Source organism: Colias eurytheme, chromosome 11, assembly GCF_061535395.1.
Source record: "Colias eurytheme isolate Ceu_HAF_F1 chromosome 11, ilColEury1 Martin Lab GWU primary, whole genome shotgun sequence".
In the NCBI taxonomy this organism is placed as follows: Eukaryota; Metazoa; Arthropoda; class Insecta; order Lepidoptera; family Pieridae; genus Colias; species Colias eurytheme.
The window spans coordinates 1,778,215-1,801,863 of record NC_142990.1 but is presented as its reverse complement, the minus strand read 5'-3'; the positions used below and the strand labels follow the sequence as shown (position 1 = coordinate 1,801,863).

General features: G+C 33.1%; 2 protein-coding genes and 1 long non-coding RNA gene across 4 annotated transcripts in view; 2 read left to right on the top strand and 1 right to left on the bottom strand.

Moving 5' to 3' along the window:
• Positions 1 to 12,476, top strand: part of Baldspot (elongation of very long chain fatty acids protein baldspot) — a 50,222-nt gene extending 37,746 nt beyond the window's left edge. Inside the window, exons 3-4 of the mRNA XM_090107614.1 lie at positions 4,299 to 4,520; positions 7,841 to 12,476. Of these exons, the coding sequence (XP_089963740.1) occupies positions 4,299 to 4,520; positions 7,841 to 8,216 (598 nt within the window). The 3' untranslated portion in view covers positions 8,217 to 12,476. The remainder of the gene's footprint in view (positions 1 to 4,298; positions 4,521 to 7,840) is intronic.
• Positions 12,477 to 16,439: 3,963 nt separating this feature from the next.
• On the bottom strand, positions 16,440 to 17,764 carry LOC149904355 (uncharacterized). 2 transcript variants are annotated; one of them, XR_016457216.1, is made up of 5 exons: positions 17,639 to 17,764; positions 17,112 to 17,346; positions 16,913 to 16,984; positions 16,715 to 16,794; positions 16,440 to 16,610 (listed from the first exon to the last, which is right to left on the bottom strand). It is a non-coding gene; the product is annotated as an uncharacterized LOC149904355 (long non-coding RNA). The 2 variants fall into 2 exon arrangements; XR_016457217.1 differs by lacking the exon at positions 17,639 to 17,764 and adding an exon at positions 17,435 to 17,617.
• Positions 17,765 to 20,847: 3,083 nt separating this feature from the next.
• Positions 20,848 to 23,401, top strand: kri (uracil phosphoribosyltransferase krishah). The gene is made up of 4 exons (XM_090107001.1): positions 20,848 to 21,057; positions 21,434 to 21,626; positions 22,027 to 22,194; positions 22,419 to 23,401. Exons 1-4 carry the CDS (start codon positions 20,930 to 20,932, stop codon positions 22,599 to 22,601), a joined length of 672 nt encoding a protein of 223 aa, XP_089963127.1. The 5' UTR covers positions 20,848 to 20,929; the 3' UTR covers positions 22,602 to 23,401.
• Positions 23,402 to 23,649: the final 248 nt, after the last annotated feature.

Here is a 23,649-nt window from a genome sequence, read left to right as displayed (position 1 = left end):
GCTGTGCGCGGTTACAACTTTTGATCTGTTCAGTTTTTGAATTTTTGCTTTTATAAGGGGATAAGGAGTTATTACCTATATTAATAAATTAATACCTATATTAATAAATTTTTTTTGAAGTGAAACTTCTTTAGGCGCGTTGAGAGTAAAATTTCAAGATCGCGTCATGGCAATACCGTCACGTCATGAATAAGGCGACGACTTTGGTGTCTTTAAATGTTGCCAAACAAGTTTTACTTCTGACACGTGTGTCCGGCACATACGCTCCTTTTGTCTATTGCTTTTGATCCATTAAGGCGCGGGTCAAACACAAGCGGCGCGGGCGCGGGCGTGCCATAAGCGCACCTCTTGAATCTGTTTTGCACCACGTCCTTCTTATACATTTTGTATGAAAGAATTTTGGAAAGGCGACGAGGCGGCACGCCACGGTTGCGCCGCGGGCGTACCGCAGGCGTACCGCAGGCGCGCTTCCCCCATCGCATCCAAATAGAGGTCAATTCACGGTCATACACAATCAAAAACAAATCGGGTGGTAGTAGACCGGGAGATACTGACACAAAATTTCGAGTCATTTGTCTGTTACAATTTTTACAAAAAAAAATTTGCAGATTTTCGGCGGTATGGCGACCATTTGGAATCGTCCGAAAAGTATGGCATGGCGATTTTCGTAATTGGCTGCACGACGATGGTTACCTGTGCAAAAGTTAGCCTGGTACAAATGGTTGAATTGTTTTTTTTAAATCAACACATTCGCGTCGGTATGGCGGGCTGTAAGTCACACCGGAAAAGTATGGCATGACACTACCGCCTACTTCTTTTTTATGGGCTATCGGTAAATTCTAAAATTTTTGTGTTACAAATCGTTTGACTTCGCTATTTTTCCGACGAGTTCGACTAACGCCCACGCGACTAAGCCGCCGGTACCAGCGTTCACACCATCGTTTTTCTTTTTGTCATTGCGTACTAAGACCCCTGTAGAACCGCCATCCTGTTACAAATGACTCGAAATTTTGTGTCAGTATCTCCCGGTCTATAGGAGACGGTAGCCTGTCAGTCAAAAATGTGTTCTCTCTGTGTGGAATTATATAGAGCTGCTATTACATACCCTTCTTCGTTTTGTTTTTAAAGGTGAATTGAATTAATCGATGAAATGATTTACACAGGTGATGGCAGTAGGGAAAGTGAAAATGAAGAAGAGCATAATGAAAGTTCCCATGTATTTACAATGTCAGAAATAAAGATAATCCTGATTTTGATTGTGTTTTTTATTTATTTGTAATTGTAATAATATTGTGGAATGATCAGTACTGTAAATACTTTTGAACTGAGATTTTAATGATAAGATTTATATGGTTTAAATGTAAACCTGTGTTTGAAAACCATATTTTATCTATACTAATATTATAAAGAGGAAAGGTTTGTATGTATGTATGTATGTATGTATGTATGTATGTATGTATGGTTTTAGACCGTGAGAAAGAACATAGGCTACCTTTTATTGCGAAATATGTACCACGGGCGAAGCCGGGGCGGACCGCTAGTACAATATAAATTTTGTGTTATTTTAACCTTCTTTTCTTCCATCATTACACCAGTACTACTTTAAAATTACTTTAAAAGTACTATAAAATTTTCCAAGTAAATTCCAACATTTTCAACAAAGATATATTTGCAATCGTGGGGTTATCCTCGCTATTTACTTACAAGGAATTATCAAAACAAAATCGTTACTTTCAAATTAATGTTAATCTCTTTTAGCACAAAAAACATAATTTTACTAAATTATGCATGAAGAAAATGCATTTAACCACTCTATATAAATATCATTTTCGGACGCCAACAGCGCGCCCGCGGCGCGCCGGCTGGCGCGCCCGCGGTGCGCCCGATGCGCGCCGCGCCGCTTGTATATGTCCCGCGCCTAATATTTCGTCATAAACCGTTTTTAGGTGTATAAAAGTATTTAAAACAATGTTATTAGTTAGTGTTTTTGGAATGGTCTCACTGTAACAAATCCCAACGATAGTCTATTTGCATGCGAAATCCGAGCTAAATCCAATAGTTTAAGTTTGAAGATCAACAAGTACCTATCCATTCAAACTTTGGGGTTTATATTTGCAGGATTTTATTATTAGATGTAGCCAACTTCACCTGGCGGCTATGGGAAACTGGCCAACGATAATTTCTGTTTGAATATCTATAAAGTTGTTTGAGCTTTTCGCGCTTGTCCTCTCAATAATTTACATATGTTTAAAAAAGGGTCTTTTAGTCGCACGTCGAGATAATGAATTTTTAATTGAAATACTTCTAAAGTATCGACGTTTTTTGTACGGCGTGCAAGTAACTCTGCTTATGTATAATTTTATATTAATATAAATACACATTTTTTTTCTTGAATAAATCGCAATACTATAAAAATGTTAAAGAAGTCGCATGAGATCGATTAAATAAAAAAATCCCTGTCTTTATTCATTGCCATGTAACGATTAATGAAGCATAATATTGGTATTTCTAATGAACTTTTTCTAAATATTATTTTTATACATATATGTAGTAGTATTTTTTGCTGACGATTAATAACAAATTGCATACATTTTCGGTTTTGATGAATAGCTTACGAGATAAACGATATATTAGTTATTATAAAACAAGGATTTTGTTGATACTTATGGATGTTACCTTGAAATGTTTAGGTATTTTATTGCTTATTCAGTTACATAGTTCATATGATTTAAGTTTCGATACGGTCCAAGAGATTTTACAATTAAATTACAGAGAAGATAGAGTAAATTGTAAATAGAGCAGGCTCCAAGGAGATGTTCGTTTGCAAAAATAGCGGACCTAAATCTGACTTCTGATTTATATTGTATAGGTCCCAGACATCCTATAGACAGATGTTGCCAACCAGTTTTGTGGTCCCCCTGCCCGCACCCCGGTAATTAAATATGGCATACAAAGAAAAAAATAAAAATTTCCAAAACATGCCGTGTGGGGTATCAAATGAAAGAGCTTATTGAGTAGATCACGAATATATAGCATACTATATACATTTCTTACACTTTCTCTAAGATTTTTTAGAAAATTTACGAAAATGGTCCATTTTTGAGTTAACTTTAAACCACTATAGATTGAAAACTCATGAATATATTTTTTAAATTATTATTTTAAATAATTAACAATAGTCCATTGTTTATGATTCAATAGTTCGTAATATAATATAAGTGAGCTATGTGGTGGATTTGATGAAAATAACTATATACTATATGAACTTGAAAATATACTCGCCATCTTTGAATGCTCTCCCCACTCCCCCATGCAACTATTTCACTGTACGAAATATTGAATCGTAAACAATGGACTATTGTTAATTATTTAAAATAATAATTTAAAAAATATATTCATGAGTTTTCAATCTATAGTGGTTTAAAGTTAACTCAAAAATGGACCATTTTCGTAAATTTTCTAAAAAATCTTAGAGAAAGTGTAAGAAATGTATATAGTATGCTATATATTCGTGATCTACTCAATAAGCTCTTTCATTTGATACCCCACACGGCATGTTTTGGAAATTTTTATTTTTTTCTTTGTATGCCATATTTAATTACCGGGGTGCGGACAGGGGGACCACAAAACTGGTTGGCAACATCTGTCTATAGGATGTCTGGGATCTATACAATATATATCAGAAGTCAGATTTAGGTCCGCGATTTTTGCAAACGAAACTCCACTGAGAGTCCGGTCTAAAATACAGAGACAGACTAAATGTTGGTTAATTACTCTATGTTGATTGTATAAATTTGTATTATAAAGATAATTTAGACGGGTCCATTTCTTGTGAATAAATGGCGTCTGTTTTAAATAAAGTTTAATAAACGATATTTTTTCTGTAAATAAACGTAAACATTATAATTAATAAAGCCTGTCGATTCTGATTTCATATTTAACAAAGATAAATAAGTATTATTAATATCAATGTACCATTCTCTTTATCTGTATATGTATTAAAATTTAATTATTTTATGAATGTCTTATTTCACTTCCTTGGTGAGCGGTGACTTCAAAAATCAACAAAAATCGATCTGTTTACTGTGATAATGTTTTGATTGAATAAACGTTAAATAAATCAAAAACACCAGCTTCCAGCTTTATAGAGTAGGACAATGTGTTCGGTTTCTAGACGACGACGTTCGTCCTCTCATAGTAAAACACTATCTTTAAATATCATGTACTTAACCTAATCTTATAGTAAATACGCCAATTTTCAACAAATCATAACTAACATAGCCATCTCTCCATTCCAGCTTCATAGAACAAGACAAAGTGTCCGGCTTCTGGACGACGATGTTCGTCCTGTCCAAAGTACCTGAGCTCGGGGACACAGTGTTCATAGTGCTGCGCAAGAAGCCGCTGATCTTCCTCCACTGGTACCACCACATCACCGTGCTGCTGTACACGTGGTTCTCGTTCACGGAGTACACGTCGTCCGCGCGCTGGTTCGTCAATATGAACTATTTTGTGCACAGGTGAGTTTTAAGACTAATTTAGATTTATAAGGTGTGAACTTAAAGCAGACAACAAATGTTGGAGGCTGTATCGCTTCGTAGCGATTTCATTGTACTTAGATTTATAATGTGTGAACTAATACCATACACAACAAATGTTGGAGGTGTCGCTTAGTACCTAGCGTTTTCTTCCACGCAATTTAGTGTATATTTAATTGATGTTAACTTAAAAGCAGACACTACCAATGTTGTAAACCGTCGCTTCGTAGCGACTTCCAGGCAATTTAAACAAATACCTTAAGTAACTAAGTAAGTATATTGGGCTACAGTTACCAGTGCTATTCTCTTCAAAATTCAAATTATACTAATTATCATTATATTTTATAGCAAAGTGTACAAATCATCGTGTGTGCAGGTATTAAAAGATGAATCGGTCATTACATCTGTTAAGTTGATTGGACTAAAATACATATTATTCTGGAACACATCAATGTTGACACTTGAAATTTGTTTTAAAAATACTGGATATGTTTGCTTTTTTATACCTGACTTATTTACGAAGGAGATGTTAGAAGTTTTCGATAACCGCTTGGGCATATGCCAAATAAGTTAAACGAATTCTTGTTCGAGCGACATGTTGGCTGAATAATATATTTGTTTTATGAATTAGGCTGGCACGTGTATTTTCTGTTGGAAATGATTTCTTTTATTTTCTGTCTTATTCAGAATGGTATAGATTTGAATTAGAACGATACAAAGTGAATATTTAGGTAAATGTAAAATATTTTTACGGAATTTGGTACTTATCACTTTATTCAACGTTTTTATTTTTAAATAACTTATTCGCTTCTTTAAAAGTCACTTCAGTTTTCATAAATAGACTTTAGAGCTTCATGAAACCGGAATTATTCAAATACTTTAGCGAACTATAAACTTAAGCGTTTAATAATTGAGAAGCTTGTTTGGATAATATTAGATAATGAACATTATAAATACAGTTTCAGTTTATTTTTAAACCAACTTTAGTTTTTTGGGATAGGACTTGGAGTTTGTCGAGTATGTAAATAAGGTACAGCTAAATCCTGTTTACATAATATGCTAGTTCGTCTTAAAATTAAAACAATTCTAATATCATTTACATACATATCGAGAATGTAAAACTTGATGTTTGGACACGACATGATATACCTAGGTAAAATACCGGATTGTATTTTTTTAAATAATTAATCCAATTTCCAAATGCATATTATATTTCTTTTAAGAAGTTATTGTATGCACGTGAAAGAAAATAATTGATTGTTTCAGAAAATTATTTTCGTTAAAATTTACGTAGGTTTTTAATTAATTCAATGTATAAAATATAGGGACATATACATATATAGGTACTTACATATTTTATGGAAATATGTTTTTAAAGACCTTGAAATGCCGATGCTCTCGGAATAATCTCAAAAGCTCAAATGAACGGTATAAAATAAATAAATAATGTACATTGACATAAAGTTGTAGGTTATTTTATTTTATCGAAATATAATAATCCAGTGGCCTTATTATTAAACAAGTGAAAAAGAAATAACTATAATACAAAAATGTATTTATTCATTATTTATTTAACCATTTATTGTACCACACCATTTAACATTACAATGTACAGTATATATATATTTGTATGTATGCGAGGTAAAGTACAAAATTGTAGCCCACTTATTACTAAATAAAATATTTCTGCATTATTGAGCTCCCTTGCACGTAAGTTCTACATAAATTTAAGATTTTTTCCCATCTTCCAACATCACGGTATTTCTTAAAGCGGATTTGTTGATTTCAATCATTTATTATTCAAAACATGCATTTGTAGAACATTTAAAAATTATACGCTGCAAAAAATGGCTGCGAAAAATTATCTCATCACATGAAAAATATAACAAAAGCCCCATTACATGTAAATTTAGTATTATTTATTATTATTAAATATTTAGACGTCCTAATTCATTTTAAATGCACATAAAATAGATTATAGTGCTAATTGTTTATCAAATTTAGTATGGGAATCATTTCAATTGTTTTTTAAAAGAAATAAAAACGTGTAACTTTATTTATTCTCACAAATTGATATCAACTCCGGGTCCGATGCAAATGCAATACAATATTTAAAAAACTTTTTTCGTTCTATTAACAAACATAATTAATAATTATATATTCTTAGTGTTAACAAAAAAGACTAAAATAAATATTACTTAAAATTTATTTTTAAGCAGGTACTTACATAGTTTAAATTTACCCTAGTCATGTTTTGCTTTGTTACAAATATAGATAATAGTTTTTGTAACTTTAATATAAGCCATTGTACTTGCATGGCGGCCAAAGAGATGTATTTTAGTACAAAATCTGGTACAGTACGATTCAAACTTAATGGCGGCTCGGAACATCGTACGATCCGATGCGCAGAAAACAATTTTAGGTATTAGCGGGACGTTATGGGACCTGTACGCTGTACGCACCCGCACTCGCACCTGCACCTAACTTCCGAACCGCCATTAAGTTTGAATCGAACTGTAGTTGAAATGTTTTAGTTCACTAAAAAAACAAATATTGGAAGTCTTATACGTAACTTGTAAATATTTTCACATATTTGATCATCGATACACGCTACTCGCAATGAAAGATAACATATGAAAACAACATCTGAAATAAACACACATCACTTTATTACTAAGGTCACACTTTCTCGAATAATTTCCCGCGTAACATCTATCGATCACGTAATTGTTTATTGGTGGCCGTAAAATAGCGATCACGCGACTCTGACTCAAGCGAGATCATCAGATGTTATTATCAGTGGCAGTCAAAGGCCGCGAGCAAACTTTCCTTCATGCCGTTATGTATCTAGATACGATGCGTTGTGATCAACAAATTTTATCGCTACACTTGCACACAATTAATTTTATTGCATTTGTTATCTAAACTAAGAGGGGAGTGAAGAAGGAACCATGCAACAAGTTGTGGTTTTAACATCCATTTTGCGGGATCTAACAGTCAGATAACAGTCTCCGGAGAGACAGACCATTATACAAACCAGACCGGACAGAACGGAAAGAACATTTATCATGTCTCTGTAAAAGGTCATTTCTTATTCAGACTATCAAATATTGGCAAGCAATAAATTCATAACCTATCATGAGCAAACATGTAATTAATAAAATGTATTTATAGATTTTCACGTGAGCACGTAGGAGATTAAAATGTTTGTCAACTTGACTTGCTTGACCCTACCGATCGCCTTTGGTTGATCATACATTAGCAAGATTGTATGTAAGTTAATTGTTTGTTTCTCTTTTCAGTGTGATGTACTCGTACTACGCGCTGGTGAGTATGGGCAAGTACCCGCCCAAGTTCCTCGCGATGACGATCACGTTCCTGCAGCTAACGCAGATGATCGTGGGGTGCGCGATCAACATCTGGGCGCACAACTACATGTCTAGCTCGCCCTCGCACACGTGCGGCATCAGCCAGATCAACATCAAGCTCTCGATGGCCATGTACTTCTCGTACTTCGTCCTGTTCGCCAGGTTCTTCTACAAAGCCTACCTCTCGCCGAAGCCCGGCAAGAAGTCGAAGGTCGAGCCCTCGATCTCGGAAGTGCCCCCCACGAAGAAGAGCGACTTCTCCGCCGAGTACAACGGCTACCCGCGACAGAGGAACGGCGTGGTCCACTAGTCGCCGTCTGTGATATTAATTGTACAGGTTATTTGGCGCCGATTGAATAATTTCAACTTTAATCGCTTCACGTGTTGTTGTGATAGCGCGCCTGCGCGTGCGGGCGCATGATAGCTACAGTTTTTTACATGTACATGAACGGTCACGCGAGAAACACGCGTGGGAATTGCAATTATCGCAGCGTTGTTTTTTAGTGTATTTATTTACTAGTTTATATGATTCGAGCAAATTAGCTGTTAATTGGATCATCTGATTGAATATGTTGCACTTAAGTAGGCCAATACTCGTTGTACCTTTGACCTACAAGTGTGTCAATTACGAAATATAATTATTCAAACTATGATTTACATCTGCTTAAACAAACGAATTAGTGATACCCTACAAAAAATAGTTAGGATTAACGTACTATCATGTTATACAATTACAGTACACCGAGGAATAAAAAATGATACTAAATATTGCCTTAGCCGCCTTATCCTGCTATTGACCTATTATACCTAAATGATTATTCCTCAAGATAGTCATATATTGTGACAGTAGCTGTTCAGGCACTGTTGTCAGGGTATCGGTGACCTTTACAGCGCTTATCTCTCAAGGGTATGCATATTCGCACGTTTTCGCTTTTATCTAAGTCTAAACCACATTAACACTAGCTTTAATGATGTGATAAATTGAAAATATGCGAAGCACTCGCAAGAATAGATTTCGTTTGAAGGTGGAAAAGGTTATTTGTGGTGGGTAAGGTTTTAAACTTGTTATAGGTATAAACTTTTTTTATCATATACCATGAATATAGACCTTTTGTTACCGTACAATAGAACAAAATAATTATAGCTTATTAAGAGAAGATATATGCAAATAATACAGATGGTTCAATTAAAAACATTTCGTGTGAAGAAATCACATCAACACTAAATAACAATTGATATGTAATAAGTCTATACAACTTATATTAAAAGTTGAAATTTTCAATCGGTGTTTGTCTAAGGGCGGCCGTTGTAACATTCCATGCTAGAATATGTGCGGGGTAATGCTTAGGTAACGCTTCAAACGACGGCGCCTCTTAGTGTAGGGATCTTTGGTTGGAGAAAAGCAATCTTATTGCGTAGGTGTTAAAGCTCAAATTATATAGCCGGGATTTGAAACAAACGAAACTTTACATGCTCAGTCACAGAAACTTTCCTTCGAGTTTACCGAATCTGTTATTCTCCAATCAAAGTTTGGAACGCTTCTACATTGGTTGAACAAAGAATACATAGTTTTTTACACGTTTCGTTTTTATTTATTTCGAAACTAAATACTATGGTACTGTAATATGTTACATAACCGTTTATACTCCAGTGTTGCATCTACTTATTTACCATATACCGCAAGCCAATGTAGGAGCATTCGACATATTGTTGTTGTTTATCGTATTTATTACTTAAATGAGTGATTATAATATGTAATTTATTTGTAAAAGGGTAGGTTTACCTGTACAGAGTAATTATTGTTTACGCCTGACACCTGCGTACACGCAACATCAGTTTGAATACGTGTTAGCGTGTACAGAGTACCTCGCACAGAGACTTCGCAAGAAAATTTTATTAGGCGAGGGTAGTTCGATACTTTGATACGCTTGTATGACAAGTGCACAAAGTATGTTGTAATTAGCGGAGTTAAGCTATAGGGGGCTGTCTATAAAATACACGAAACATAGAGGCCAAATAATAGAGAAATATTTAATATTTAAACGTTGTTATTATAATCAGATTTTTCATATTCATCAATATTTAATAACTTATTACTAAATTATTATTTAGTACGACGGTTAGTGGTATTAACAGCTCTGTATATGTATTTTATAAAAGCCCCCTGACGAGTACAGCTTGATTGAAATTTCTAAATGATTTTAAATACCGCTTGTCTAGGTACAAATTTTTGACCCTTTTATATTATGACCAGGATGATGGATAAAATTATGAAATAAAAAATGGCTCGTGGTAATTTTTTGCTTTAGCCAAACAAATGTGTACAAAGCTTAGGTTTTAGCGTTAGTTGTTCTCTCGTTGAGAAATGATAAAGAGGGAAATCGTGTCGAAATAGTTCAATTAGAAAAAATATTATAGAACAATTCCGCGTCGACAAGACTGTGTTTTCATTGGAATGTCAAAAATATTAGAAAGTTAGATGTTTGAAGTATTACAATTTACAAGTACACATACATACTTGTACGCCATAGAAACAAGTACTAATTCAATGCAATAATAATATATTGAAAAATATTTACATTAAATGAATCTAACAAAAACTTTTAGATATACTAGAAATTTACATTGTAAAGTCCGCTTAATGACCAGCGTCGGTCTCGCGATAGTTTAGAACCAAGGGACGATCGTCATGTTGTCTTGCAATAATATATGTAATTGATTAAGTAAGTATAACCTTAACAAATAAAGAAGGGAATGTATATGCGGCTGCTGGTCTATTTCCTTTTCTCTCTAACAACATGTTGTATTGTAGAGAAGTGATATGTGTGAAGGGGATAGATGTCAGCCGTTTTATAATTCCATTCTTTATTGACGCGGGTTATAACAAAATGAGTACAGTAAATTTAACGATAGAGTGATGACGATCAGTTCTTATAGTTTAGGCCAGGTCAATTTCGTATAGAAAGTTCTAGATAAACTGGTGTTAGTATGTTGTCCGTGTGGACTAATCCATAGAAATCATGATGTAGACGATATGGGTTTTTAATTTTTCATCCGAATTCTGTACGAGAATAGATTGGGTTCATAGCATCACTATGTAAAGCGCACTTTATTTCGTGGCAATCATTTCTATATGAGAGAAAAATATACCAGGTTAATAGTTGTAGTTTGCTGAATGACTCATAGCTTCTTCTTATCTCTATAAAAGTTTATAATAATAAATAATAATCTTTATAAGCCCCAAATTAATCTCCTTGTGTCAAAGTCAGAGTATTTAAATACGCGTTGAATACAGAGAAATGGTGTGTCACGAAATAAAGTGTTCCGAACGAGCTAGGCTTTAAACACCGTCGGTATTTCTTTATAATTGCGAATTGTTATTTATTGTTATAAATTTTTATACGCTTTGTAAAATAGTTTACATTGTTTTTTTTTCTATTTTATTTTTCATGCACAATGTCAAATTGTAGTATATTTTTCATTGATAAGTATTTGTTGATACAATATTGTTTTATGTTTGAATGTATTGTTCGCTATAATTACAATATTATACTACAATAATTCATTTACAATATGTTCCATTGTATTTGTATGTGTGCATATTCTATCGCACTATAAAATTCGATTGGTGCTTCTTAACACATTTCAAATATAAATCTTTGTAAAAATATGAATAAGGAAGGCTCCCATATTGTAAATATTCCCAGAATTTACGAGAGGTAATAATAAAACCATGTAAATGTCAAAATTCCTCTATAGGTAAAAATGCATTACATTGAAAACAAGACATATTTGTAAATAATGTTTTTTTTTCTTCGTAGCTACTTTCGTTTAGAAAGCTACACAAAAACATTAATATCTTAAATAATTTTAAAGTAAATACTGGATGGAAAAATGATCCATTGAATTTAAATAGTATGCGGGCATACTTTATTGTTACACTATGTGTATAAGTTAACAGTGACAATAAAGAATCGAATCATTGATGGCGTCCGATCGTATGTCGTCTCACTTGCACATTGACGTTTGTACGCTTGCTATCTTGCTTGCACGATGAGAACATTAAATGACAACGGTCGCCATTTTAATTCTATTCTTTATTGGTGCTTTTTCTCAGAAGTGACTGTATTTTACTAAAGGAATAATTATTTCAAATTAAGCATGTTGTGGCGATTTTATTTAGGTATCAGGGATATATCTAATTTGTGCTCTCTTAATTTGAAGTTTACCTTCTGTCTATCAATAAAAGCAATTTAAATATATTTATACACAGTTTCAATGCAAATTGTGTAGTCGAAACAGTACATTTCTCGGTCTTAACATAGTATAGGTATGAGGCATTTATTGATAATTTTTATTAACTTTTCTTGCATTTACATGAGAATCGTGGTTCAGCCTAGCTAGAAGATAGCAATCGCAGTCCTATATTCGAAGATATATTTTTGTGGAATGTTTTGTCACAAACTCAATGCCAATAGTCGATTGTATCATAGGTGTGTAAGAGGATTGGAAACATACAACATGCAATCATTAATTTGTATTTTGTGGGCAAATAAAGCGTTAATGCGTATTTATGAGTTTTATTTCTATATATTTTTAAATTTGTTTTTAAATATGTATTCAATAATAGGTACAATGCACATGTTCTATAACAGTTGCTCCTATTTGCACCATAATCAAAGTGCAGTGTAGTAACTTCACCCTCTAATATTTTATAATGATGATTGATGTAGGAACAGTCGTCAGTCCGTGAGGCATAAGCTGAGCTTTGCATTTGTGTGAGTGTACTGTGTACAAGAATAATGTAGATAAGATGCCGGCTAAGAGCGCGGAGCATCTTTTGATTGGCTTAGCGGATTATATACAGTTTTCTGTTAAACGCGGCGCATGCACATAAAGTCGGCCGCGGCGGCTTCTGGTAGTACTTTTGGCGGTAACTCTCACATGCAAAACCTCAATCTCACTATGACAATGTCATAACAATTATAAAGCGCCTTATACACCTTATAGTGTATGTCCCGTTATAGCACAGAACAGTAAAGTAGATAGAAGTGTGATGTGGGCGTGGCCCACGTGTCACTTGTAAGGTAAGATCACCTAACTTGCTCTCAGTTGTGCGCAGAAAAATATTCGAGTCGGTTGTCAGCTGTCAAACCTTTTTTCCGTATTTATTCATTAATTAGGACGTGTTGTTCGGTATTAGAGTGCAAAAATGATAGCAGACGAAATAATATCAGCAATGGAGGCATTTCATACCATCGGTAAGTCTTATTTTTATTTATTTTACATATAATATTTTATGTTATATCTTCGCTTGTAATTTGTCAAAATTGTATACAAATATCTAGTCAAAATGAACCTTAATCCGTAAGAAATTAGTACTATTATAGATTGAACAGCAAACAAGAATTTCTGGAATATTATTGCAATAAACAAACGAATGTCGCTTTAGTGATGCTTGTGGCGCATATCGACAGTATCGATACTTTAGAAAAGACAAACATTATAAATATTAAATTTTATTTTATTTTTCCTTAGCTTTCATTTGTCCAATTTATTTACAGATTTCCCAAAGAGGCTAATTTAAAAGAGAAATGGATAAATGCAACGTGACGAGTTAACTGAATGCCGAACAGCACTAAGCAGTCTAACAAAGGCCACCGATACAGCAAACCTACGGCAGTTCCAAGATTTAAAATAATGCATATTTTCTGTTTGTATTTTGTAAATATAGATTAATACTATTCTATTCCGTTTTTTATTTAATAATAATAATATAAAAAGACGTACTTAGTAGTAATAAACATACTCCAAAATGTGACACATTATACTATACTCGTATAATAGAAAGAAAAAAAAATACACAAAAAATATTTATTTGTGAATTATCGATATCACGATATCGATAACAAGGCTGACATCCCTCAGGGCATAGCATCAGATAAATATCAAGTTAATGTCATTAATGTTGAGTGACACAAATTTCAACCTTATCTCTATGTGTTGAGGTTCAAAGTTATATCTATTGAAAACTAACGCCCTCTGTTGTGGAGTAGCTGAATGTTTTTCGAATTTGGAATTTCTGTGCAATGAGAAACAAAACAGCTAATATACCTAGAGATGTTATACTAAAATAAACCGTAACATGGTGCGTTAGGGTACATAATGAAATGCTGAATTTATAACCTAAGTCAGTTTTTACTCAAATTAAGCAGTCCAATCAAAGGCATAGTTTACTTGTAGTGTACTGTATAACTATCGGTTTAAATGTGTGGGTTTGGCGACACTGGTTTTCATACTAATTATGACATTAAAGCACTTCTATTTGTTTTTATTGTTCTGTGCGTTATAGTCATAAACGATGCACGATGGAAAACGACAGTGAATAGTTTTGACGTACGTCAATAATTATTATTGCATAGTTGCTGGATTGGCACGACCAATTTTTCGTCCAGCGAGCACCCCCACCACTGCGAAAGTCCTGCAGATGGACAGTGGATAACGCAGGCGCTTAATTCATATATGTATAATGATTTATTATCAACTGTTATTATACCTCTTGTTTTGACCAGTGCAAACTTAGCACCCCATCAATGGAATTTTGGGTCGAAAATGACCTTGATCGTTAGGTCCTTTAAGGTCCCACAATTTTTTCGTTAGGTCCCCTTTAGTTTTTTTTTAAATAATTTTTTAAATTTTAGGTATAAAAAAAAATGCACTTTAGCACCCCATCCATAGAATTTTGGGTCAAAAATGACCTCAATCGATAGGTCTCCGTTAGGTCCTATAAGGTCCCACAATTTTTTCGTAAGGTCCCCTTTAGTTTTTTTTTTAAATAATTTTTTTTTAATTTTAGGTATAAAAAAGTTACACTTTAGCACCCCATCCATAGCAAAATTGGCAAATTTTATCAAAATCGTATTCTTTACCGTTAGGTCCGTATGGGCTCATCATTGAAATTGTTGAATTATTTATTTTATTAAAATTATAAAATAATAAAAACCTGCGCATGCGCCTTAGAGCATTAAGGCATGCGCACATCATACATAAACAGCGCGAAATTTAAAATGGTATCGTTTCATTTATTAAATAAATCTATTGTTCTGAGAGTGCTTATTTATTAAAAACCTACTTTTCAACCTAGAATTAAAATAACCTGGTATTAGTGTCAATCTATGGTGTCAATATATTTTTTGTAGCGGCCACAGGGCCACACTACGGTCGAGGTATAGATTCGGAAAGAATAACATGCAACAAATCATTAATTTGATTCGGGATGACCTTCGCGTGGACACTCGAGGGGGCGGTATTCCAGTGGAACTGCAAGTGATGGCAGTTATTCGATATTGGGGCCGGCATGAGGTAGATGTGACTTGTGCTCTAGTTTTGGATATATACAATAGAAAAGCCTGTATAACGATCTATTACATTACAGATCCAAGAAGATTGTGCTGACATTCACAGAATGAGTCAACAGACACTTTCCCGTTTGTCCCGAAATGTTGCTATTGCGTTAGCTTCTAAAAGTTCGCGTTATATTAATATGCCGTCGAACTCAACCGAGGAAGCCAAAGCAATTAGGAAATTTGAGGCCATAATATGCGGGATGAAGCGTATCATTGGTGCAATAGATTGCACTCATATTAAGATACGCAAAGTGAGTGGAGAGGCTGGACAGTACTATGTTAATAGGAAGGGACATTACTCCATTAACACTCAAGTATGAACATTGTACAATAACATTTTAGTTTGATCATAGTGTATTTAAAGTAATAAATTTTCATTGTTATGTGTGCTATTATGTGTTTCTAATTTATAATAATATTGATGACAATAATTACAGGTAGTATGTGACTCTGACCTTAAAATCTGCGATATTGTGTGTCACTGGAGAGGAAGTACACATGATTCCCGCATATATAGAGAAAGCTCAATAAAGCGGAGGTTTGAGGAGAATGAATTTCATGGGAAGCTGATTGGAGATAGCGGGTATCCTTGTACTTCGCATCTTCTAACACCAATATTAAGACCAAGGACACAGGCAGAAGAAAGGTACAACCTGAGTCACATACGAACAAGGAATACTGTAGAGCGTTGCTTTGGGGTGTGGAAGCAAAGATTCCGCATACTCAACGAAACAATGCGAGGGTCTCTGCAAGTGATCAAGACCACTATTGTTGCTTGTGCAGTTTTGCACAATTTAGCAATACTCTTTAATGAGTCTATTTTAAATCAAGGTATTTGTGCAAACTAATATGTAAACTTATATACTACTAAAACTAATATACTTTATATTTAATAATGCCAATACATAAAAAATAAGCATATTTTAATTCTTTATTTTGTATTTTTCTAGATCCTTCAGGCCTTGAAAATCAATTATTAATCGATCCAACTATCCCTGATAATATAGAAGATGAAGACGAAAATATAAACAGGGCCATTTATATTGAAACTTATTTTAATCAATAAAAACCATATTTTATTATTTTTCAAAATTTATTTTTTTTAAATATTCCTCCTCTAAAGTATTTGGAGCTTCTTCTCGTGAAGCTCCCTCTCTTGTTCTATTCTTAATAGGTGAAGCTCCCTCTCTTGCTCTATTCTTAATAGATGCAACTCTTGTTGTTGCTTCATTAATTCCTCCCTGCTTTTTTTTGCAAGGAGGAATAATTGATGCTCGTAATTGGAATTTGATTTCCCACTGTAAAAATAACATAAACATTAAACATTATTTCACATAAATCACAGCTCAACAATAAGCACAGGAAATTTCATGAAATTCTATTTTCAACATTACATACTTACGTTTTTTTTGGTTTAGCTTTGAAAATATGATGTGTAGGATTTATATGTGGCAATTCAGTGGAGAAATTTGGCAATTCAGGCTAAAAATAAAAAAATAATAATTATTTTAAAATAATATAAATTTTATTTATAATACTGATATTTTTGTATAACATAACTGATAAAAATATTATACAAATTATTATATAATATGATTACCTATGCATGTGCAGTGCTTTCATCATTTTCATTCAATTTCAATGTATCATCAGCAGACTCCTTAGTAACTTCCTATAAATATATAAAATATAATTACTCAATCTCACAATAAAAAACTATATATGCATAGCGCTATTATCCCTTAATGGATATTCCAAATTAAGGAATAATAGCAGTAGAAAATGTAAAAAATATAAACCTGTTGGCCATGTGTTGCATCGCTATCGAAAGGATTGTTATCAACCACAAACTCATTAGGAAGAGCTGCTATAAGCTCTTGATCTTCAGGCGGAGGACTTGGTGGCGGAGGTCCCCCGCCTGTCATGTTTCTTGCCGTTCTAAATTTGTGTTCCGAAGCCTTAGCTTTCTTCAAATTCCTCCACTGATTTTGTATTTGGCTTAAGTCCCTTTTATGGAGTGAAATGATATTATAACTGAAATATAAATACAATAATAATGTTATTACACTGTAACAATTTATTAAATACAAGAAACTGTTAGAATAAGTAAAACTAAAATAACCAAGACAAAACATCTTCCCATGCAAGTTTTTTTGCTGTATTTGTATTAGTCGACGTATCCTTATTCTCTAATATAATATGTGCTCGCTCGAGCACTAATTATTTTCGAAGCACTTTCTAAAGAGCAATATATATTTATTAATAAGCATTAAAACATGTAAGGAAATAAGTACATTCTATTAGATTTCTTGTGTACATTACGTACCTTATCCTCCTCACTCCAATTCGTCGAACGAGAACGTTTATTGATCATTGAACTCATTTTAAATTAAAACTGAATTTGAATTTATCAAAAATCTCAAATCTGTACAAATGTTTGAAACACAGAGTACCTACATTATTATTCTGGTTTGAAATTTGAAAGTTATCAATATCCTGTCAGTTAAACGTCATACAAAATAAAGTCTACCATTCATATTTGTCAAAAAGTACATTTTTAGTCAAGTTTTACGTGAATAGCGGGTTTTATTTCGATAATGTTACTAGAAAAAAATACATATATTGACGTAACTTAGTTGAGAGACTGCTGAGATAGGTTTATAAGTACCTAAGATTATTTTAATCATTGTTTAAGGAGTTGAGAGTTATTTAACTGAGAGGTGTTTATGCAACAGATCAGTCGGTTTTTATAAGTAAGGCTGGTAATTTTTTACGACATCACATTAGAAACCTCAAAAATAGCAGTACTTCTCCACTATTTAATGGATGTTATTATACATATAAACCTTCCTCTTGAATCACTCTATCTATTAAAAGAAACTGCATCAAAATCCGTTGCGTAGTTTCAAAGATTTAAGCGTACAAAGGGACATAGGGACAGAGAAAGCGACTTTGTTTTATACTATGTATAATATAATAATGATAGTGATAGCACAGTATTACAATATTATTTCCTACAGTAAGGAAACGCCTTTGATGTCGCGCGATGCCGCCGCCAGCGTAGGTACTTACGCTGCCACACGAAAATACGCTAGGGTTGCAACAAATGGGAAATAAAACAATTGTGATTATTAATATTATGATGAAATCATTTATTCATATGTACATTCAAAATAATTGCGATTATTAAATCTGATGTAATCATTTGTTCATAAATATATAATTACAGATATTGCACTGCTAAATATTATTTACGTGGACACTTTATTTTTGGATGTTCTTAATTGTATATTATACCATTTAAGAAGTAATGCATTCGCATTGGGATGTACAATCTGATTAGAAAATAATGAGGACAACATATACATAGCTTTGATTTTAATTCAACAGATACAATTATTAATACAATCTTTCTGAAATATTGTTTCCTTCTGGGATTTCAATGTAGATTTACATCCGTAAACGGAACAGTTTTTGCGCGCCATAATAGAATATGTAAGTACCTATGTATAATAAAATTATTACACAAAAAATACGACTGCGTCGTCCTTTCGCGATAGTTAATGCAAACTCAGCGTGATTGCATTAAGCGGCCCGCGTCGCCCGACCCCCCGCCAGTTCCCCTCCGTTTCTCTGCACAAGTACATTCGTCGCCATACTGTAGGAAATATGGTGATACTGTGGTGATAGTCCGGCTAACGAAAGATAAGACTGGAAAAGGCGGCAAATTCAAAAAATCATCATATTAAGGTAACCTAATGGTAACTTAGGTTATAGTTGGAAATAAAGTTTTGATACTTTAATTTATTATTACGAGCTTTGTTTTTTTGAGAGATTAACAACCTCTACAAACTCTTCATCTATATAATATTATATATATGTAATCTGGTACAGTTATCTGATACAGATAAAAAAAAGAACAGCTAGTGAAAGTAATAAAAAACATAATAAAATACAATTAAATTTTGTTTAATCAATATAATCATATTAAATCTAAAAGCCGCGTTCAGCCGCGAATAAAGAATAAGAATCACTATCATTATCTCTGACATCATTAACTCTTCCATTTCTGCAGTTATTCCATCTTGTTTTTTTTGTACTGCTCTTCAACATGAATAACATGGTTCGGTCATAGAAGAAATCTCGTTGAGATACTGATTTTGTGTCTTTAAACATTTTGAACGGACAGATCGTTCAATTTTATATTGTTGCTTTAATAGTTTATAACTGGATTACTGGTATCATCCATGCAAAATAATAATAATAATATTAAACAAATCATATAATGTGCAATGCAATCAAGATGAAAAGTATCAAAATATCAAGTCACACTGTGTGTTTTTCCTTGAAAACTACATCTCTTTCAAATTGTTTCTTTTTAAATTTATTAATCATAGTTTAAAGTTTTCGTCATGTTTTCAACTCAGTTTTCAATTATTAGAAATCACTAAAATCCTAAGCTAAAATCGCAGAAAATAAAATCACTTTGACAAGCTTTGACACATCAACAACTCAGGTTTTAATGACAGTTAACTGTTAAGTGTTGCCAAATAAATTTTCGAAATAAAAAGCCAGTCTCATCTTTCGAACCAGACGTGACTAGTATAGATTTATTTATTGATTTAATAAATGAAACGATACCAATTTAAATTTCGCGCTGTTTATGTATGATGTGCGCATGTCTTAATGCTCTAAGGCGCATGCGCAGGTTTCAATTATTTTATAACTAGTGCCCCGGCTTCGCCCGTGGTACATATTTAGTATCCTATATCCTTCTCCTGGCTCTAAACTACCTCCCTGCCAATTTTCAGCTAAATCGGTTCAGCCGTTCTCGAGTTATAAGTGGAGTAACTAACACGACTTTCTTATAAATATATAGATTTTAATAAAATAAATAATTTAACAATTTCAATGATGGACCTATACGGACCTAACGGTAAAGAATACGATTTTGATAAAATTCGCCAATTTTGATATGGATGAGGTGCTAAAGTGTAATTTTTTTATACCCAAAATTAAAAAAAAAATATTTAAAAAAAAACTAAAGGGGACCTAACGAAAAAATTGTGGGGCCTTATAGGACCTAACGAAGACCTATAGATTAAGGTCATTTTTGACCCAAAATTCTATGGATGGGGTGCTAAAGTGTAATTTTTTTATACCTAAAATTTAAAAAATTATTTAAAAAAAAACTAAAGGGGACCTAACGAAAAAATTGGTGGACCTTAAAGGACCTAACGGGGACCTAACGATCAAGGTCATTTTCGACCCAAAATTCCATAGATGGGGTGCTAAGTTTGCACTGGTCTTGTTTTGACCATCCAAGTACATAAGAGACGTGGGAAAGTACAATATAATATAAGGTCAGGTACTATCTATATAAATTGAGAAAATTCCGATATTTATGATCGTTCTAAGATTTGAATGAACCTAACATATAATTTATATGACAGCTGTTGACGTCAATGACAAGTTTCTGAACGTAATCACAGCTGATATTGACAATCCTGACGGAGTTTTTGTTGACATTGAAAAGTAAAAACATTCCCTTGACAGATTGCTGTGAAATATTGAACGTTGTATTTTCATATTTTCACGTTGACCAATTGATTCTAAAATGGATATTATTGACAACGATATTAGGCAGTGGGATGCGAATGATGTGAAGGAACATTTTGGCGATAGTTTAACTCTGCTACCATCAAACGACAATATCAAGGAATTGCAAACCATTTTGCGTGACAAGTAAGGTTATCCCATTTTGTAGAGATAGGATGCAAATAAATGAATTCGAGCATTTATTCATGGTTCACTTAGCTCTGTACACTATTTACATTCATATGCTATACGGCACGCTATATTTTTCATTGAATACTTACTAAATATATTTCACTTAATTTTTCATGGCATGTTTTACCCATTTTTATCAATCCTCTGCAACAACTACTCTCATTTTTATTTAAATATCTAAAGATTGCAACATAACAGTTGGAGTTTCACTTGCCCTATGTAAAGCTGTAAATAGCAAAAAGTTTTTAGTGTTGGTCAGAAAATTATAATTATTTAGTTGCTTTCATTTGAAAGGATATAAATTCAATACCAACATGTTACAATATTTCAGAAATACGACTCGTAGCGATTTTAAATTCTATGCCGATCGTTTGATACGTCTAGTCATTGAGGAAAGTCTGAACAAGCTGCCATTCACCGATTGTGAAGTGATCACACCAACAGGAGCTTTATACAAGGGTCTAAAATATGGGTCTGGAAACTGTGGGGTGTCTATTGTACGTTCCGGAGAAGCTATGGAGCAGGTAGGTTTTTATAAGCTATTTTTTTTTCCATATTTTATTCAATGGATGACAGTGAATATGAATATGAAGTTAAACACACATAATACTGGCTTATACTTAATATCCTTCTTTGTTTTTTAAATCAACAATTCATTCAATAATTAAGAATCATTAGTTTCAAAAGTTGTTCAACATAGAATAAGAAATATATCTTTTTTGTGAAAATAAAAATATAGCTTCTTCCAGAGAAGCTATATTTTTATTTTTATTTTATATTTTTGTTTTATATTTTCTTCCAGAGAACTATATTTTTTATTTTAGCATAATTAAAATACTACAAGTTCAAATATACTCAAAAGCTTGCTCCCCTTTCCAAAAAATTGCATGCCATGAAATTTAATAATAAATTATATATTTTCAGGGCCTCCGTGACTGCTGTCGCTCAATTCGCATTGGCAAGATCCTGGTAGAGAGTGACAATGATACACATGAAGCTCATGTGGTGTACGCAAAGTTCCCTGAAGACATCGCTAGACGACAAGTACTTCTTATGTATCCTATTATGTCAACTGGCAATACTGTTAAACAGGTATGAAAATAAATTCTCTTCTAAAACTTATAATTAAAGAGTCAATAATATGACCTAAAAACATTGTTATACCATTTTTATTACAAACATTTTTACCATTTATTTATTAGGTATGCTTTAGTTATTTTATTATTATTATCTTGTACCTAGCACTAATAACGTTTCATATACTACCTATGTCCTATACTAAACTTTATGTGCTAATTAAAATCCACTTATTTCAGGCGGTAAACGTCCTCACACAGCATGGTGTGAAAGAAGAAAGTATAATACTCTCAAATCTATTCTGCACCCCCGCGGCCGCACAAGCAGTGGTCGACTATGTACCAAAGATGAAGATCCTAACCTCTGAACTACACCCTGTTGCTCCAAATCATTTTGGGCAAAAGTATTTTGGGACTGACTGATGCGAGGATGAGGAGGCGTAAACTATTTACGATTAAAACCATAGTGTTTTGTTTGTTGGCAAGAAATTTTTGAATATGTGTTTGTGTATTTTTTAATTGGTTCATTTTATATTAACATGTTGTTCAGAAACATCTATCTAGTCGAAATAAATGTTTCGACTTGAGAACAAAAAAACTTTGGAGGAAAATATTATATTTGCATCAAATGTAAGTTGCTTAATTCGAATTAGCAGTTATTATATTAAATTGAGTTTGCTAAATAAAGACTTTCTCAATAATATTCGAATGAAAGCACTATGGTTATGTTTCACAAGTTTACACCTACTCCTTAAAAACAAATATATTAGGCAATTAAATTAAATAAGTATATTACCAAGTACTTAGCTTTTTGTTCTTTTGACATTGAATTGTAAAATAACATATTACTACGTGTAGCTTGCATAAACATATAAACATTGTTTATTGAAGTATATTGAGAATTAAGTGTGATGTCCATTTTTACGACTGAATTTTATCCCAAAAACAAACACTTTTCACCATAATACTTATATGAGTTATGAAAGTATTTACGCAATATATAGGCTGCTTATAATTTATTTTTCCTGTTGTGAATCAGCTATAAATAACATTTTTCTACATAATATAGATTTGTTGTGTTTTCTTTCAATTTTGAATACTAAAAGCAACTTGCTATTATGGACTTTTCACAAATAAGATGGTTGTGTGCACCAACATAACCCTAACCAATATTTTTCTATAGCAGTTGTACTATGATATATAATTAGAATACTAAAGCTACTAAATATAAAGAATAGAAAAAATTCGATCACGAGGCGGGACTCGAACCCGCATCCTTTCGCGCCATTCCGGGGCGGATGCCTGACCAACTTCAGCCACTCGTGACCCGCCAGAGCAATCGAATCTATTTTATTCTTTCAGTTTTTTATGTGTTTAAGGAACACTCCGCGCGGGTTCGAGTCCCGCCTCGTGATCGAATTTTTTCTATTTTTTATAAATTTATATTTGTAAAGCATTTGAATGCGATAAA